Source organism: Malus domestica, chromosome 09 (genome assembly GCF_042453785.1).
Source record: "Malus domestica chromosome 09, GDT2T_hap1".
Classification (NCBI taxonomy): domain Eukaryota; kingdom Viridiplantae; phylum Streptophyta; class Magnoliopsida; order Rosales; family Rosaceae; genus Malus; species Malus domestica.
In genome coordinates, this window is record NC_091669.1 from 4440765 (window position 1) to 4460142 (window position 19378).

At 38.7% G+C, this 19378-nt stretch overlaps 1 protein-coding gene across 1 annotated transcript; it reads right to left on the reverse strand.

The window, feature by feature from the left end:
• Positions 1-347: 347 nt before the first annotated feature.
• LOC103411219 (phenolic glucoside malonyltransferase 1-like) lies at positions 348-18329 on the reverse strand. The gene is made up of 2 exons (XM_008349869.4): positions 18099-18329; positions 348-1941 (listed from the first exon to the last, which is right to left on the reverse strand). The coding sequence occupies exon 2, from the start codon at positions 1878-1880 to the stop codon at positions 498-500; it is 1383 nt and encodes a 460-aa protein (XP_008348091.2). The 5' UTR covers positions 1881-1941; positions 18099-18329; the 3' UTR covers positions 348-497.
• Between the last annotated feature and the right edge of the window lie 1049 nt (positions 18330-19378).

The following is a 19378-nucleotide window of genomic DNA, read 5'->3' on the forward strand; positions in this document are numbered from 1 at the left end:
TCAATGTGATATTATGATAATCGACATAAATTTTATTGTGAGTAGCGGATCTTAAATTATTTCTAATTTAATAACATCAGTCTAAACATTTATAAGTTCAACATATTGGAAATTTGATGAGGAATTCACTTTATTTGATTGAATGTGTAGAGCATTGTGTGAAATGCAAATCAATAATGGTGTTAAAGGGCGACCCCAAGCCAACAAGGTTCCCCGCTTTGCGAGGGTCAGATGAGGGGGGAACGTCTATCATGCAGCCTTACCATTACTTTACAAAGAGATTGTTTCCACGACTCGAACAGTGACATTTCGGTCGCAAAGTAAATGAAAAATATGATGAACATGAGTTGCACTCAAATCTCATATAAGTTCATTCCATGAAAATTTATACAGAATCCAAATCAAACAGATAAAGATGCATCATAAACACAACTGACCATCTTCCTCAGATCAAATTATTAAGAGCAAAATACATAAAGGGAAAAAAAAAAAAAAAGTCAAAGTTGTTCAAGTCCTTCAGCAAATAGAGAAGCAAAAGCCTCCATAGAATGTTTTTTCAAAGCCAAACCAATCTCAACACCTCCTCCACCGTTCTTGCTATCTGAAAGAGAGATCGCTCCAGTCCTATCTATCGAAACGAATTCAATTGTCCTTGGTCTTCCCCATCCAAAATCAGCTGCATCATATAGCTCAAACCTAGGCGAACCAGCAACAGAAAATAATCTATCAGTACTAGTCTCTGCATCGAACATGCGTGGTATCCAAGTCTCCATCCCGTTCAAAACACCGTCAGTGTCCAACCTTTTTATAGGTGTACTAACCGCAGTTAAGGCCACGAACAACCCATCTTCTCCCACCAGGTCGTCTGTTTCTGCAATTACACCACGGGCTGCAATGCAATTCCCAAAATATGTTGCCGGTAAAGGAGGGTCTAAGCGAGACCTACAGTCCACGTTAAAGATGAAAAGTACTTTCTTTGTTTTGATCTCCTCAGCCTTCACTAAGCAAACCCATGTATAGGCACACGTTAGCGAAAACGTTGACAAATGAAGTTGTACTGAATGACCAGCTTGTTGCTTCTCCTTTGCCATCATAGACATCACTGATTGTCTTAGGAATTCTATTTTGGCACGTGTGATTTCGAAGCTACCTCGAATCAAGCTTCCTGCACCTGTAAACCCTAAAGACATTAAGGTTCTATTGTTGGAGCCACTGTATCTTAACCAGTCCTTCGAGAGGATTGCGTGGAGCCCTGCCGGGTCTTTGATGGCCATTCTGTCATAACTTGGCAACAACGGCGAAGACAGTCCTTGTCCTCCATGTTTGCATATATGAGCCCATGATTTCATAAACATGGTTGAAGTCTTGCCGTCAAGGACAGCATGGTGCACAGCTGATCCAATGGAAAAACCGCCGGTGGGAAAGGCGGTGATTTGCAATGCTAGCACTTCAGCTTGGTCATGAGACACCGCCAAGTGGGGTATAAGAGGATGGTATTCTTTGGCCTCAACGCTAAAGCTGTTGCTTGAAACTAGATGGTAAAAATCAGCATTAGACTCAGCTATTGTGAGCGAAACGGCGTTGCCTTTGACATAATTGATAATGGGAGGAGAGTCTTGAGGCCAGGTGAGATTTCCTGCTAGAGGTACAAAGTGTTGGAGGGTGACGGAGAGCGAGGTTTTGAGCTTCGGAAGTATGGAATCAAAGAAGAGTGATGTGTTGAATGAAGGTATTTCGAAGAAGAAAACGCGTTGAATTGGTGGAAACCTTAGCCACAAGATATCAAAGAAGGTTAGAGGAAGAGACTGATCATCCGGTGAGCTTGGATTTGGGGCTGCCTTGCAAACCTCAACCACTTTGATTGAGCTTGGTTCTGCCATTGGAGATATGGAAGAAGCTTTAGTGCAGAGCTAAGAGAGGAAACAAAAATAAATAATACAACTCAGTTAGCATTCAATCGGGAAAAAGTTGACTAATGCAGAGAGATTAAATTTGTAGATAAATATTGTAAATTAAATGACATAGAAATTGATGATTAGATTATTACCTAAACGTTGATAACGTATTCATTCTTATTAGTGACACATTATTTAGTTTGTAAATTTTATCTACAAATTTAATCTCTCTGACAATAATTCAAAAAAATTCTGACATACTCTTTTTCTCGTTATAAAATACGTCGAAAGGTTTCGAATTTGAGTGCTGACGCGATAGAAGATTATGGTGATCAATTAGACTAAAGCTCAAATCTTTTTAATGTGTGTATATATTATATAATATGTAAAAAAGCATCATTATTTGACTTTTTGTTTCGTTTTAGAGGCTGAATTTTCATCGACAATATACAAACTTCAGCAATCGCACTGCCAGACAACCAGGTAGAGCGACAGTCCACCTTAAAAACCAATATAATAGCTTCAGTCCACCTTAAAAACCACTATGGCCCACATGAATAGTTATTATTATTCATCCAGATGAATTATTATCTATCCATCTATAATATATAAAGCCAGAGCCCCACTTTGGGGTCACGGCTTCAACAAAAATCAATAGGATAAAATTGCCCCTTAACCAAAAAAATTCAAAAGGAGCCACTATAATATGTCAAATAATGTATAGGTAATTTGGTCATTATAAAATAGAATATAAAAATTAGTAGGAAGAGAGAAACGAATAAAAAAATAGAATTAGGGAAGGATGAGTGAAAGTTGATGGTGCCCATGTGAAGGGGAAAGAAAAATATAATAAAAAATAAGAAAAATCATGAATGTTGTGTTTAAAATATATTAAGAGGCGTGTAATGCTAGTTATAAAAAAGTCGTTTGGATGCGGATAATAATGTTATTAAATAAGTTGTCAAATGATTGCTTTTTTTTTAATAAACGATATTATCTATACTAAGGGAAATGGGGTGGGTTTAGCCTCACAATGGACTAGCAATAATGTGATTCAATTAGTTGTTTATTAAATATTATTTTCTTTATAAAAATGCATTTCGCACGCGGATATTAATATGATTAAATTAATTATCAAATCATTATTTTTTTTAACAAATGATATTATCTACACTAAGGGGGAGGGGTGGGCTTAGCCTTACAATGGGCTAATAATAATGTGATATAGTCAATTGTTTATTAAATATTATTTTCTCTATTCTTAATGTAAATTTTATAGAAACCGATTTTATTATGTGAATTCAGCTGCTTTAATTGGTTTATGAGGGGTTTCTTTTAGCATGATATAAAATTATTCATTTACTTCAAATATTTGACTTTTCTTTTGTCAATTTACGAATGTAAATACATTTAAAACGTGTAAGTAGTGCTTAACACGCTATGATTCAAAAAATGCATTCTGCAAGTGCGTGAGCGCGTGCATGAAGGCTAGTTATATATAAAGAGAGAGGAAAATGTGAATAGTGCTTTGGTGTCACCAAGCTTCGACAAAAGAATTGGACAAAAATGCCCCCAAAACAAAAAACTTCAAAGGCATCCCAAAATAATGCATCAAATACGGCAGGAGTATTTTCATCATTTTAACAATATTTTTTTAATAATTAATTAATTAATTATTATTTTTTAATTAGTATCTTACACTGACCTAGCAATAATGTGATTCAATTTCTTTATTTTTAAACACGTTCAAAACATTTTAAGATATGTGTAATGCATGTTATAAAAAAAAAATCACACATGGATAATAATGTGATTAAATTAGTTCTCAAATGATTTTTTTTTAACAAATGATATTATCCACACTAAGGGGGAGGGGTGAGCTTAACTTCACAATGAACTAGCAATAATGTGATTCAATTAGTTGTTTATTAAATATTATTTTCTCTATTTTAAATACGTTCAAAACATCTTAAGAGACGTGTAGTGCCGGTTATAAAAAAAGTTTTTCGCACGCGGATAATAATGTGATTAAATTAGTTGTAAAATGATTTTTTTTGTTAAACAAAGAGAGAGGAAAATGTGAATAGTGCTTTGGTGTCACCAAGCTTCAACAAAAATAATTGGACAGAAATGCCCGCAAAACAATAAACTTCAAAGGCATCTTAATAGTATTTTTTTAATAATTAATTTTTTTGTGGTTTTTTTTTAATTAGTACCTCACAATTGGCTATCAATAATATGATTCAATTTCTCTGTTTTTAAACACGTTCAAAACATCTTAAGAGGCGTGTAATGCCGGTTATAAAAAAGGTCATTCGCACACGGATAATAATGTGATTAAATTAGTTGTCAAATGATTTTTTTTTAACAAACGATATTATCTACACTAAGGGAGAGAGAGTGGGCTTAGCCTCATAATGGGTTAGCAATAATGTGATTCAATTATTTGTTTATTAAATATTATTTTTTCTATTTTAAACACGTTCAAAACATTTTATGTCACAGCCCGTCCCAGAGTTACTAATTACCGAGGACGTGAAATTACTAAAACGCCCTTAAACGGGATTAAGGTGCGTAAATTTGGCAATTTTTTTTTACACTAAGATCCTAAACTAGGGTTAGATTTTTTTTATTGTATGTGTTAATTTATTTTGTGTTTGGACTTAGGGTGGGGTCCTACCCCCTAAATCCCTCCCCAAAACCCGTTGGATGTCTCTCTCTCATATCCCTTCACTCTCTCTCTCTTTCTTCATTTCAGTATCACTCTCTCTCTCTCTTACTCTCGAACTCTCTCAAGCTCTCGGACAAACACCAAGAACAATCACAATCCTACACCAACGTCCGATCTAAGATCACCACGACACTCCTTAGGACCTCACGAGCACGGGAATACCAGTTTTAGGTAAGTTCTATTTCGAGAACCCTAGTTTTAAAACACCCCGTGTAATGGCACTGTTCACGAACTTAATTTTGGTTGTGTTTTAGGTTAAACAAAGATCACCACGAGTCTTAGGAAGTTCGAAGGAGGCTCGGAGTGCCTCGTTTGAACAAAATGGACGTCGGGATCGTCGGGTTCGAGTTTGGCCGAAATTGAAGAATTTTGAAAGGTTTGATCTTGTTGTTTTTAGGCCTTAAAACCCTTCCAACGTGATAGTACATGTTAAATGCTTCATTTTGGTATAAAATGCGAAGAAATTGGTTGAAAAACGAAGGAGAATAGTGGATTTGAAAATTTTCCAGAAACCGGCGAACAGTCGCCGGCGACCGGTGACTCGCCGGAGAAGACAGGGAATCTTCCGTCAAGTTTGACGGAATATTCCGACGCCGTTAGTTAACTTTAACGGAAACCGTTAGTTTTTAACGGAATATGCTAGGATTTAACGGAATATTCCCTAACGCCGTTCACTGTAGCCGTCAGTGTGCATGTCACGTGGCCGCGCGTGGGCGCGCGTAGGTCCGTGCCACGTCAGGCGCGTGGGGGCGCGTGAGGACTCCAAAAATTATTTTAAAAATATGGGGATGATCCTGAGGTTGTGTAGGTCACTGTGGTATATTCATATACCCAATTTGAGCATCGTATGAAGAATTAATTACCTAGTTTGGTTTAGGTGCGTTAAATGTGCGTTAAATGATTGTTTTAAGTTATTTCACTTCTAGGTGGAACATTTAACGAGGACGAGCACATCCAGGGGCGTCAAGGGGGTTACGACCCGGCGACATATCAGTGAGTGGGCATTTGTTTTTATATATACCTATATACTCGATTTCCCCAGAAATCAAATTTAAATGAAAAGTATATTGAAATGAAATATGATGTGATTGCCATGCATAGAATATTATGGATATTATGAACTGTCGTATGATGCATATATGTAAGGTGGTGCTGTGGACGCACAGGTAAGTATTTAATTACTGTTATGTTGATGATGATGACATATATTGAGCTCATATCCTGCACCATGGTTTAGTGCTTATAGTATTCACCGCATCGCACGCTCGCCTTGGATCCAAGTAGATGCTGGTCGTACAGTCCACGCGGAGTGGGTACGACGGGCCAGTCGTAGAGTGTTAGTGAGATTATGACTGGTGGGTGACCTTAGGTTATTGTATACAGATGATTGATGAGAGAAGCACTAGAGCGAATATTACCATGAGTCGTTCAGACTACATTAGGTGGTTCCGACTTATGTGCAGAAGGCCGGACAGGTCACGCGGAGTGACTCCGGCAGAGTGAGATTGATAGATGTTGAGCTCTAGGTTCAATCGTTCAGGGCTATTAGAGGGCCTCCGATTGATTTCTATCTTTTACCTGATTATATTATGTTAATGCATTCATACTAAACTGTTGAAATTGGCATGGTACATTCTTTATTGAATCTGTTATAAGATTGATGATTGAGACAGTTGAGATATATATGCTATATACTATTTTTCTGGGAAAGTATACAGGTTTTCCAAAAAGGGGTTATAATTGTGGATTTATGAAATGATTTGGAAAAGCTTATTTTCGCCCACTCACGTTTTCTGTTTTTCGCCCCTCCAGGTTCTAGTTGATAGTTGAGGTGTTGGTGGCCTACGAGACTGCTTCGGCGTTCTGACAGACTAAATAAATGTAGGATTCACCCGAGGGTGTTGTAAATTAGTTATGTTCCTACTTGACTGCACCTAGATGCTTATGCTCTGTTTATGTGTGTTTAGTACACTCTTATGCACATAGAATGCTAGGTTGTAAATAACTGCAATTAGTGGTTTTCGTTAACTCGTATTTTATTATTAAATTGTTTCCGCTTGCGTTATGGTTACGTCACGCTCACGTGACGGCCAGCACGTCCTAGTCTTCGGGTTAGGGTGTGTCAGTTTGGTATCAGAGCATAGGTTGCAGTCCTGTATAACTAATGAGTTCTTTATTTGATTTTTGGATGTTTTCTGTCAGAATTATGCCGCCTCGTAGAGATCCTCGCCGTGCTGCTGAGCCTAATTTCCCCGATATAACTCAGTTAGGGGCAGCAATGGCTCAAGCTTTTCAGGCTAATATCCGTCCTCCTCAGAGAACGCCTGTAGAGACGATGTATAATCTGAAATTGGAAACTTTTGAGGGAAATGAAGGTTATGAAGGGGCAGAAAAGTGGTTGGATCAAATTGAGCAGACCTTTCAAGTGATGCAAAGTCAGGGAAACCTGCCAGCTAATAGATGGGTGGAGACCACCACTTGGTTTTTGGGCCGTGAGCCAGCTGCGTGGTGGATAAATCAGTCGAGGCACATGGCACCTGAAAGGACAGCCGAATGGGAGGTATTTAAGGAAAATTTTATGAAGAGATTTGTTCCTCCAGAATATATAGATCGCAAGAAACAGGAATTCACCAGTCTGAAGCAGAGAAATATGTCTGCACATGAGTACTACAGGAAGTTTACTGATTTATCCCGTTATGATTCTGATTTAGCGGGTAATCAAGCAGAAATGCTTCGTCGTTTCAAGCTAGGATCTAAGAAGAAGTACAGAACGTTTGCCAATGCACTTCCCTGTGCCGATTATCATGAGTATTTTGAGATTCTGGTCAGGATGGAAGACTCTGATAATCTTCCGGACAGTGAGGATGAAGAGGATAAGGGTAATGGTCAGAAGAAAAATGAGAAAGGTAAAGGTGTTTCCATTCCAGGACCTCGTCAGATGCAGAATTTCAAGAAAAGTGGAATGAGTTCGAGTTCTTCCAGTGGTGGATTTAGTGCCACAGGTCCGAGGAGAGGAGGTGGTAGGTTTAGTAATGGACCTAGATTTTCTGGTCAGAGAGGCTTTGGTAATACTGGTAGTTCGGGTCCTCCGTTATGTCGCCGTTGTAATTTCCGACATCATGGGGAATGTAGGAGAAGCAGTGGTGCATGCTTTACATGTGGTCAGACAGGACATAGAGCTATGTATTGTCCCCAGAATCAGCAGAGGCCCCAGCAGCCTGTTATGCCAACATCAGCACCGACTCAACAGAACTTTAATTCAGGCAGTTATGGCCAGGGTGGTCGTGGTGGTGCTTATCACTATCAGGGTGATGCTGCTCCTTATGCTCCGGGACAGTATCACTATTCCCAGGATCCTTATTTTCAGAGTGGATATTCTCAGGATCAAGGAGGTTATACTTCATATCCGTCTATGCCAGCTAGCGGATCTCAGTGGTATCAGGGGGGTCAGCCCCAACAGAGCGGAGTTGCTGCTAGTAGTGCAGGGTCGTTTAGGCCGCCTGTCCAGGCAGGTCAAGGACGTACTCATCAGGGACGAGGTAACCAGAGTGGCAGAGGTCGTGGAGGACGACAGCCAGCTCAGGGACGTGTTAACCACATCTCGCTGCAAGATGCTCAGAACCATCCAGACTTGATTATGGGTACGTTGAATGTTCTTGGTCATTTTGCTAGAGTCTTGATTGATTGTGGTGCTACACACTCTGTGATTTCTCATACATTTGCTCAAATAACGCAACCTCATCCTTCACCTCTAGGGTTTGATTTAGAGTTTGCTATGCCTAGAGGGGATAAATGTTATGTTGATAGTTTTTACTCTGGGTGTCCAGTGATGGTAGATAATGTCATTATGCCTGCTAATCTTATCCCGTTAGACATCGTGGATTTTGATGTGATTTTAGGGGCGGATTGGTTGCATTATAATCGCGCCCATATAGATTGTTACGGGAAATCAGTTACTTTTCTTCGTCCTGGACTACCCGAGGTTACATTTGTGGGTGAAAGAAGTGGGGTGAGGCATGGTGTTATTTCAGCCATAAGAGCGAAGAAATTGTTATCCAAGGGTTGTCAGGGATACTTGGCACATGTGGTGTTAAATGATGTTGATTCCGGTAGTGTGGAGGAAGTCGGAGTAGTCAGACACTATCCTGATGTATTTCCAGATGATTTACCCGGGTTGCCTCCAGATAGAGATGTGGAATTTTCGATTGAATTGCTTCCAGGTACGAATCCTATCTCTTTGGCTCCTTATAGAATGGCACCAGCGGAATTAAGAGAGTTGAAAATTCAATTGCAAGAGTTAATTGATAAAGGTTTCATTCAGCCTAATTCTTCACCTTGGGGAGCTCCAGTGTTGTTTGTAAGAAAGAAAGATGGAACTTTGAGATTGTGCATTGATTACAGGCAATTGAATCGGGTGACGATTAAAAACCGTTATCCCTTGCCTCGTATAGATGATTTGTTTGATCAGCTCAAAGGTGCCTGTGTGTTTTCTAAGATCAATTTGAGGTCTGGGTATTATCAATTAAAGATTAAAGATGAGGATGTTCATAAAACAGCTTTCAGGACTCGTTATGGGCATTATGAGTTTTTGGTGATGCCATTTGGATTGACTAATGCTCCTGCAGCTTTCATGAGATTGATGAATGAAGTATTCCAGGAATATCTTGACAGGTTTGTCATTGTTTTTATTGATGATATCCTGGTATATTCTAAGTCGAAATCAGACCATATTCGACATCTTAACTTGGTGTTAAGGAAATTGAGGGAACACCGGTTATATGCCAAATTTAGTAAATGTCAGTTTTGGCTGGATCAAGTGGCATTTTTGGGACATGTGGTATCAGCTCAGGGAATTCAAGTGGATCCTCAAAAGATAGCAGCAGTGGAAAATTGGGAACAACCTCGAACGGTCACTGAGGTGCGGAGTTTTCTTGGTTTGGCAGGTTATTATAGACGGTTTGTTCAAGACTTTTCTATGATTGCCTTGCCATTAACGAAGTTAACCAGGAAGGATGTTAAGTTTGAGTGGGATGAAAGTTGTGAGCAAAGTTTCCAGCAGTTGAAGTATTGCCTTACTCATGCACCTGTGTTAGTACTTCCTGATGATAATGGTAACTTCGAGATCTATAGTGATGCTTCTTTGAATGGTTTGGGTTGTGTTTTGATGCAGCATAGTAGAGTGATTGCCTATGCTTCTAGGCAGTTGAAGACTCATGAAAGAAACTATCCGACTCACGATCTTGAGTTGGCAGCTATTGTGTTTGCTTTGAAGATTTGGAGACATTATCTCTATGGCGAGAAATGTAAGATCTTTACCGATCATAAAAGCCTTCAGTACCTTTTCACTCAGCATGATCTTAATCTTCGTCAGAGAAGATGGTTGGAATTGTTAAGTGATTATGATTGCACGATTGAGTACCATCCGGGTCGTGCAAATGTGGTGGCTGATGCTCTGAGTAGGAAGCCTCAAGGGCGACTTAATGCTTTGTATGCCAGTCGTGTTCCTCTTCTGGCAGAGTTGAGATCTACTGGAGTAGAGTTAGAATGGGAAGAGCAAAGTGAAGCTTTTCTTGCCAATTTTCAAGTCAAGCCAATTTTAATTGATCGGGTGCTTGCAGCTCAATCGTGGGATGAAGAAATTCAAGAATTGATCAATTTAAGAAATGAAGGGAAGAAGAAAGATCTCAAGATCCGAGGATCAGATGGTATGCTTATGCAAGAGAACAGGATGTATGTGCCTAATAATGAGGAACTGAAGAAGGAAATCTTGGATGAAGCACATTGTTCGGCTTATGCTATGCACCCAGGAGGAACTAAAATGTATCATACCATTCGACCATTCTACTATTGGCCGGGTATGAAGAGGGAGATTGCGGAGTATGTAAGTAAGTGTATTGTTTGCCAGCAGGTTAAGGCTGAAAGAAAGAAGCCGTTTGGGAGATTGCAACCACTTCCCGTTCCCCAGTGGAAATGGGAGAATATAACGATGGATTTTGTGTATAAGCTGCCACGTACACAAAATGGTTTTGATGGCATTTGGGTGGTTGTAGATCGACTTACCAAATCAGCACATTTTATTCCAGTAAGGGAGAAGTATTCTTTAAATAAGTTGGCTCAGTTATTCATATCGAAGGTTGTAAAGTATCATGGTGTTCCAGTGAATATTATTTCTGATCGAGATCCAAGATTTACTTCTAAGTTTTGGGTAGCTTTTCAAGAAGCTTTGGGTACTAGATTGCTTTACAGTACAGCTTATCATCCACAGACAGATGGTCAGTCGGAGAGAACTATTCAGACACTCGAGGATATGTTGAGATCCTCTGTGATGCAATTTGGTGATTCTTGGCATGATCGTTTGGATTTGATGGAGTTTGCCTACAATAATAGTTTTCATTCGAGTATTGGAATGTCTCCATTTGAAGCACTTTATGGTAAAGCTTGCCGTACGCCATTATGTTGGTCAGAGGTTGGTGAAAGAATACTTGAAGGGCCAGAGATTGTGGATGAGACTACTCAGAATATTCAGGTAATTAAATCTAACCTGAAAGTGGCCCAGGATAGACAAAAGAGCCTAGCGGATCGACATACCACGGACAGAATGTATAATGTGGGCGACTATGTTTTTCTCAAATTATCGCCTTGGAGAGGTGTGGTTCGCTTTGGGAAGAAAGGAAAGCTAAGTCCCAGGTACATTGGACCTTATGAGATCACTGAGAGGATTGGTGAAGTTGCTTACAGGTTGGAGCTACCTCCAGAGTTGTCTAAGGTACATAATGTGTTCCATGTCTCGATGCTTCGGCATTATGTTTCAGATCCTTCACATGTGATTCCTCCTCAACCATTGGAAATTAATCCGGATTTGACATATGATGAAGAACCAGTGACTATACTGGATTGGAAAGATAAGACCTTGAGGAATAAGACCGTGAGCTTAGTAAAAGTATTGTGGAGGAACCATTCAACGGAAGAAGCTACTTGGGAGACAGAAGATCGGATGAGAGATATGTATCCGAGATTATTCTATGAGTTTTGATGTTCTGGTTGGTGACTGGAATTTCGGGGACGAAATTCTATAAGGAGGGGAGATTGTCACAGCCCGTCCCAGAGTTACTAATTACCGAGGACGTGAAATTACTAAAACGCCCTTAAACGGGATTAAGGTGCGTAAATTTGGCAATTTTTTTTTACACTAAGATCCTAAACTAGGGTTAGATTTTTTTTATTGTATGTGTTAATTTATTTTGTGTTTGGACTTAGGGTGGGGTCCTACCCCCTAAATCCCTCCCCAAAACCCGTTGGATGTCTCTCTCTCATCTCCCTTCACTCTCTCTCTCTTTCTTCATTTCAGTATCACTCTCTCTCTCTCTTACTCTCGAACTCTCTCAAGCTCTCGGACAAACACCAAGAACAATCACAATCCTACACCAACGTCCGATCTAAGATCACCACGACACTCCTTAGGACCTCACGAGCACGGGAATACCAGTTTTAGGTAAGTTCTATTTCGAGAACCCTAGTTTTAAAACACCCCGTGTAATGGCACTGTTCACGAACTTAATTTTGGTTGTGTTTTAGGTTAAACAAAGATCACCACGAGTCTTAGGAAGTTCGAAGGAGGCTCGGAGTGCCTCGTTTGAACAAAATGGACGTCGGGATCGTCGGGTTCGAGTTTGGCCGAAATTGAAGAATTTTGAAAGGTTTGATCTTGTTGTTTTTAGGCCTTAAAACCCTTCCAACGTGATAGTACATGTTAAATGCTTCATTTTGGTATAAAATGCGAAGAAATTGGTTGAAAAACGAAGGAGAATAGTGGATTTGAAAATTTTCCAGAAACCGGCGAACAGTCGCCGGCGACCGGTGACTCGCCGGAGAAGACAGGGAATCTTCCGTCAAGTTTGACGGAATATTCCGACGCCGTTAGTTAACTTTAACGGAAACCGTTAGTTTTTAACGGAATATGCTAGGATTTAACGGAATATTCCCTAACGCCGTTCACTGTAGCCGTCAGTGTGCATGTCACGTGGCCGCGCGTGGGCGCGCGTAGGTCCGTGCCACGTCAGGCGCGTGGGGGCGCGTGAGGACTCCAAAAATTATTTTAAAAATATGGGGATGATCCTGAGGTTGTGTAGGTCACTGTGGTATATTCATATACCCAATTTGAGCATCGTATGAAGAATTAATTACCTAGTTTGGTTTAGGTGCGTTAAATGTGCGTTAAATGATTGTTTTAAGTTATTTCACTTCTAGGTGGAATATTTAACGAGGACGAGCACATCCAGGGGCGTCAAGGGGGTTACGACCCGGCGACATATCAGTGAGTGGGCATTTGTTTTTATATATACCTATATACTCGATTTCCCCAGAAATCAAATTTAAATGAAAAGTATATTGAAATGAAATATGATGTGATTGCCATGCATAGAATATTATGGATATTATGAACTGTCGTATGATGCATATATGTAAGGTGGTGCTGTGGACGCACAGGTAAGTATTTAATTACTGTTATGTTGATGATGATGACATATATTGAGCTCATATCCTGCACCATGGTTTAGTGCTTATAGTATTCACCGCATCGCACGCTCGCCTTGGATCCAAGTAGATGCTGGTCGTACAGTCCACGCGGAGTGGGTACGACGGGCCAGTCGTAGAGTGTTAGTGAGATTATGACTGGTGGGTGACCTTAGGTTATTGTATACAGATGATTGATGAGAGAAGCACTAGAGCGAATATTACCATGAGTCGTTCAGACTACATTAGGTGGTTCCGACTTATGTGCAGAAGGCCGGACAGGTCACGCGGAGTGACTCCGGCAGAGTGAGATTGATAGATGTTGAGCTCTAGGTTCAATCGTTCAGGGCTATTAGAGGGCCTCCGATTGATTTCTATCTTTTACCTGATTATATTATGTTAATGCATTCATACTAAACTGTTGAAATTGGCATGGTACATTCTTTATTGAATCTGTTATAAGATTGATGATTGAGACAGTTGAGATATATATGCTATATACTATTTTTCTGGGAAAGTATACAGGTTTTCCAAAAAGGGGTTATAATTGTGGATTTATGAAATGATTTGGAAAAGCTTATTTTCGCCCACTCACGTTTTCTGTTTTTCGCCCCTCCAGGTTCTAGTTGATAGTTGAGGCGTTGGTGGCCTACGAGACTGCTTCGGCGTTCTGACAGACTAAATAAATGTAGGATTCACCCGAGGGTGTTGTAAATTAGTTATGTTCCTACTTGACTGCACCTAGATGCTTATGCTCTGTTTATGTGTGTTTAGTACACTCTTATGCACATAGAATGCTAGGTTGTAAATAACTGCAATTAGTGGTTTTCGTTAACTCGTATTTTATTATTAAATTGTTTCCGCTTGCGTTATGGTTACGTCACGCTCACGTGACGGCCAGCACGTCCTAGTCTTCGGGTTAGGGTGTGTCATTTTAAGAGGCGTGTAATGCCGGTTATAAAAAGTCTTTCGCACGAGGATAATAATGTGATTAAATTAGTTATCAAATGATATATATATTAGGGGTGGGCGCGGTGCGGTTCGGTGCTTTTTCAAGTCAAACCGAAACCGAAACTGAAACTTTTTGCAGTGCGGTGCGGTGCGGTTTTGAAGCCAAAACCGAAATGAAACCAAACCGTTTGATTCGATTCGGTGCGGTTTCAAACGGTTTCGGTTTGGTTTTTGAGAAAAAATGTACAATTTAAAATATACGCTTATTTATGCATAAGACGGTCTTATTTTCCTCATATATTAATTAAGACGATCTTATGTCCTAACTTTGATTAATATTAATACTTACTAAAGTAATGTCCTAACTTTGAATTTCAATGCCATAATATTAATGAGTTTTTTTTTTTTGTCAGATTGGCATGTTGAATTCAATGCCATAATCCACCAATGCTCCAAAATAGAACAGAACAAAATAATTCAATGCCATAATCTACTAGAGAACAATAAAACAGAAATAAACAAACGAAGAAAGAAAGTGCTAATGTTATTTTGTTATTCCAGCCCCCTCAAATTCAATATGACCAATGCTCATTGTCATTGCTCAGTGCTTACAACAGAAATAAACATATCCAGTAAATATTTGTTTATTTAGGTTCAAAGTGAGTTGCTTATTTGAATCACATATCCAGTAAATATTTGTTTGAGTTAGTGTAGTCTCCATGATGAAAATTGTATGATTCCCAACCCAATAAACACATATTTAGAAAATGTAGCAGCTTGTCTATAAGGGTTCCCCAACCAACAAAAAAAAGGTCAGAGAACATGTTTCATCTCATCCCATATTAAAGATTCAAAACTAGATGATAATGATAGTCTAGTAACCTAGTTGAACTAATTAAAAGTTTAAAATATAACATTTATTTATTAATTTTATTATATGGTGCTGTTTTGGTTTCGGTGCGGTTTTGAGAACCCAAAACCGAAACCAAACCGTTTTCCTTGCTGCGGTTCGGTTTCGAAACCGAAACCGTTTCAAAACCGCAACCGTTCGATGCAATTCGATTCAATTCGTGTTTCGGTTTCAGTTTTTGGTTCCAAGTGCCCACCCCTAATATATATATATATATATATATATATATATATATATATATATATATATATGAACAAACGATATTATCTACACTAAGGGGGAAGGGGGATGGGGTGGGCTTAGCCTCATAACGGGCTAGCAATAATGTGATTTAATCAGTTGTTTATTAAATATTATTTTCTCTTTTCTTAATTTAAATTCTATACAGACCGATTTAATTATGTGAATTCATCAATTTTAATTGATTTATAAGGGGTTTCTTCTAGCATGATCTAAGATTATTAATTTACTTCAAATATTTGACTTTCCTTTTGTCAATTTATGCATATAAATACATTTAAAACATGTAAGTCGTGCGTAGCATGCCGTGATTCAAAAAATAATTTACATATATAAATACATTTAAAACGTGTAAGTCGCGCGTAGCACGTCATAATTCAAAAAATGCATTCTGTACGCGCGTAAGCGCTTGTATGAAGGCTAGTTCATATAAAGAAAAACGAATGAGTTACTATGCATGCACAATATTTCACTATTCATTTAAGGAAAATTTGTAAAATGAATAGTGTTGCTACAGTAATCTTTTGGCCTATAAAATGAGAGCATACGGAAGAAGAAGGAGAGGAGAGAAAAACATACTGAGAGAGAAAAGAAGAGAGAGGAGAAGAATAAGAGAAAGAAGAGAGATACATAATAAAATACCAGTGAGTTGGGCTAGAGAGAAGAGATAAAATAGTGAGAGTTATTTTTGTACTCCTATTATTTTAGATAATGAAAGAAAATACTACTGCTGCCCCGAGGATATAGGTACACTTGCCAAACCTCGTAAATATTGTCTTATTTACATTATGTTCCACTGCACACATACCGTCGATTTTATAACACTATGTATTTTGTGCATTTTTGTTTCTCATCCTTCTTCTTTCTGCTCATGAACTAAGCAAGTACACTGAATATGTGTGCCGGCACATGTTACACAACTTTCACATGTGAACCGATTGATGTCCCACTTAGGTTTGAAATGTGAGTGATTTGTTCATTTGTGTCTCTACCAAACTCGACATCTCATAATAAGCTTTAAATCACTTAAAAAGAGAACAATATCGATGCATATTTGGACTTAGTAGTGGACACTTGCAAAACTTGTCACACAAAAAATAGTACCTGAGCCTAGTTAGGCTTGAAACGTCATTGGAGATGGAAAGAAGCTTAAGTAAGGAATCTAATGACCATATGTGTATATATATATATACATACATGTATGTATATATGTATATATATACATATATGTATGTATCTTCAAACTAGATGTATAGCTTCATTCTTCCGTTAAGAGTATTTGGTAAATGACAGTAGTTGTTGATCACCAACATATATGTAAGTTTTGAATTTTGTAGATAATAAGTTCGTTTTAATTCCACTATACATTTAGTGTAAACTAGAAATATGGCCCGCGCGTTGCTGCGGGATTAGAAACCATGTTTCAAAGCTATAAGAAATTGTTACAAAAGTTAATGTTATTTACATTGAAAGATGTTTGAGCTTTTTAAAAGAATTTTTACATGAAGAGCATAAATTGAGTGAATGAAACTCTTGGAATTCTTTGAACCACTCTATGAATAGCATGACCTGTAAATGATTGATTGTGTAACAAAAATCAGTAATAGAAAAACTTCCAACTCTTTCTAAAAAAGAACATTTCCGACTCCAGTTGATTTAGGCAGGACTGGGGAGATAAAGATGAGTATTTTCTTCCTTGACCAACCAAATAATGGAAGGGAAGGAATTTCAATTTCTCCCATTTTTTTCCCCTCTTTGCAGACTACACACGCCATTCAGAAAGCAATCCACATATTTAATTCCTCTTGTAGCCATATCTTCTAACCCAACCCAAATTATATACAATTTATTTAATAATGCAGTCATCTTCCAAAAATAAGGTCCAAATACGCAATCGGTTCCACCTTGCATGTCTATATTTCTATGGATCAGAACAATCTGCAATGCACTTACTCCCATTCTAAATCCTTGTAACTTATTGGGGTAAAAAGACAATTCCCTTGCAAGAGCAAAAACACTATGTTTGCTACTACTTAACTTAAATACTTGCGCCAACAACAATAACAATAAAAAATTAGCACAGAAAACGTAAGTCCGTAAAACACAAGGTACATACCACATGCAATGAATGACACCCTCAGAAGCTGATGCTTCTTCTAGGAAATGGATTCTCTCCTGAGCATATGCTCAGGATCCTGCTGAGCAGGACACGAGGACCGTTAGATTTTCATCCAACGGCTACAATTATTATAACTTTAAAAGGACCTCCTTGTTTGTAGCCGTTGAATTTTCATCCAACGGTCCTCGTGTTCTGCTCAGCAGGATCCTGAGCATATGCTCAGGAGAGAATCCATTTCCCTTCTTCTAGCCCACATATGGCACCACCTATGAAACATAGCTCCCTGTAATGGTCAGGAAGAACAATAACACATAAAATAATGAAAGAACAGAATCTGATGGTGGAAGCCAATACCGAACCGAATATAATTAAAATTACACATTAAGAATACCTCCATGTACTTGTTCACTTGCTGCCACCTCTTCCTCCTACATTATACACATTAAAATTACATGGGGTACTGTAATTTTATTGTTTTCAGTTTAATTAGTTTTCTTATCATATCCTTGTTGGAATATAATACGTGTTTCATAGCGCTTTGTGACTTGATCGCATATGATCTTATGCTCCACGACCTTACCAAATTGTGAAAAGAAGCTTTCGAACTCATGTGATATTCAAATTGAAAATCCTTAGTGAGAAGATAACGATTAATCAGTTGTGCAATGAAAAACATAACGAACACAGCCAATGGAGAAAACAATTACAACAACCTTTCATTAACCATGGATGGAATACCGGCAACCAAACAGAAAACTGCAAAAGAAAGTTGAACTGAAGACGAAAGCCAACTCGATCGATCTCGTCCGCCTCGGCTAGGTATGGTTCTCCCTTACTCGTTCTCTTCAACCCTTGCAGAAAATCCTCTCATCTCTCTGCAAATCCCTCGTAGCCATCGAAATCATCCCATCTCTCTGCAGCGCCTGCGCCCATTCGGTCCCAAACAGTGGTGACAAAAGTGCCCTCAGAAATGTAAGTAATGGCAGAAGCACACAGCCCACCTGGCAGTGATGTAAATAACGCAAAACCGAGGGTCTATTTTAGAACAGACTGGCAAAACAGTAAATATTTCGAAATCTGTTCAGAGACAAAATTACCCTCCTAACTTTTAATAACTACCTTCCAACCCAGCCCCAAATCTCATGTCTTTATTGTAAATAAAGCAAAACCGAGGGGCAAACAACTTTAGAATAGAAGATAATATATCGTGGTGCTACTTTTATGTCAGTATACAAATTGTAAGATATGTATGCTAAAAAGTTAATAACTTAAAAATTAAAATTTTCTACCAATTCTATTAAAACACGTGGGTCCGTCAAAATTTCTCCTGTTCGTGGAGAAACGAAACAAACATAAAAGAAAAACATCATCACAAGATTAACTATGAAAAAGAAGCATACACTTTTTCAGTCGACCTGTACATATGAAATGAGGCTTCAAACTTCAAGGGGTTTCAAGACCTTTAGCAAATAGAGAAGCAAAAGCCTCCATAGTCCATATGATGTTTTTCCATAACCAACGCAACGCCAACAGCGCCACCACCATTTTTGCCATCTGAAAAAGTGATTTCTCCAGTTCTATTTTTCCGAACCACTTCGGTACTCCTCGAAATGACTTTGGTATCGCTGGAGATTATACTTAGCGGGCTGCAACCATCAAGCTTCGATTGTTTTGTCGTCCGTTCATTATTAGAAACTCGTTCAAGTAGATTGCTTTGAGTTGGAGACCGATCGGGTGTCGGATTAGGCTTCTGTCGTAAGATGGTTTGAGCTGATCCGGTAACAAAATACCATCAGATTGATGAACATGTTTGTATATGTGAGCCCATGATTTTAGAAACAAGAAGCGAGTCTTGACGTCAAGAGCTGCATGGTGCATCGATATTCCAATGGAAAAGCCGCCGCTGTTGGAAAAAAATGGTGATTTGAAACGCCATCACGGCGGCTTTTTCGTAATACCGCCAGTTGGCCGGGTACAAAAGGATGGTATTCTTTGGGTTCGATTTTCAAGTCATTGCT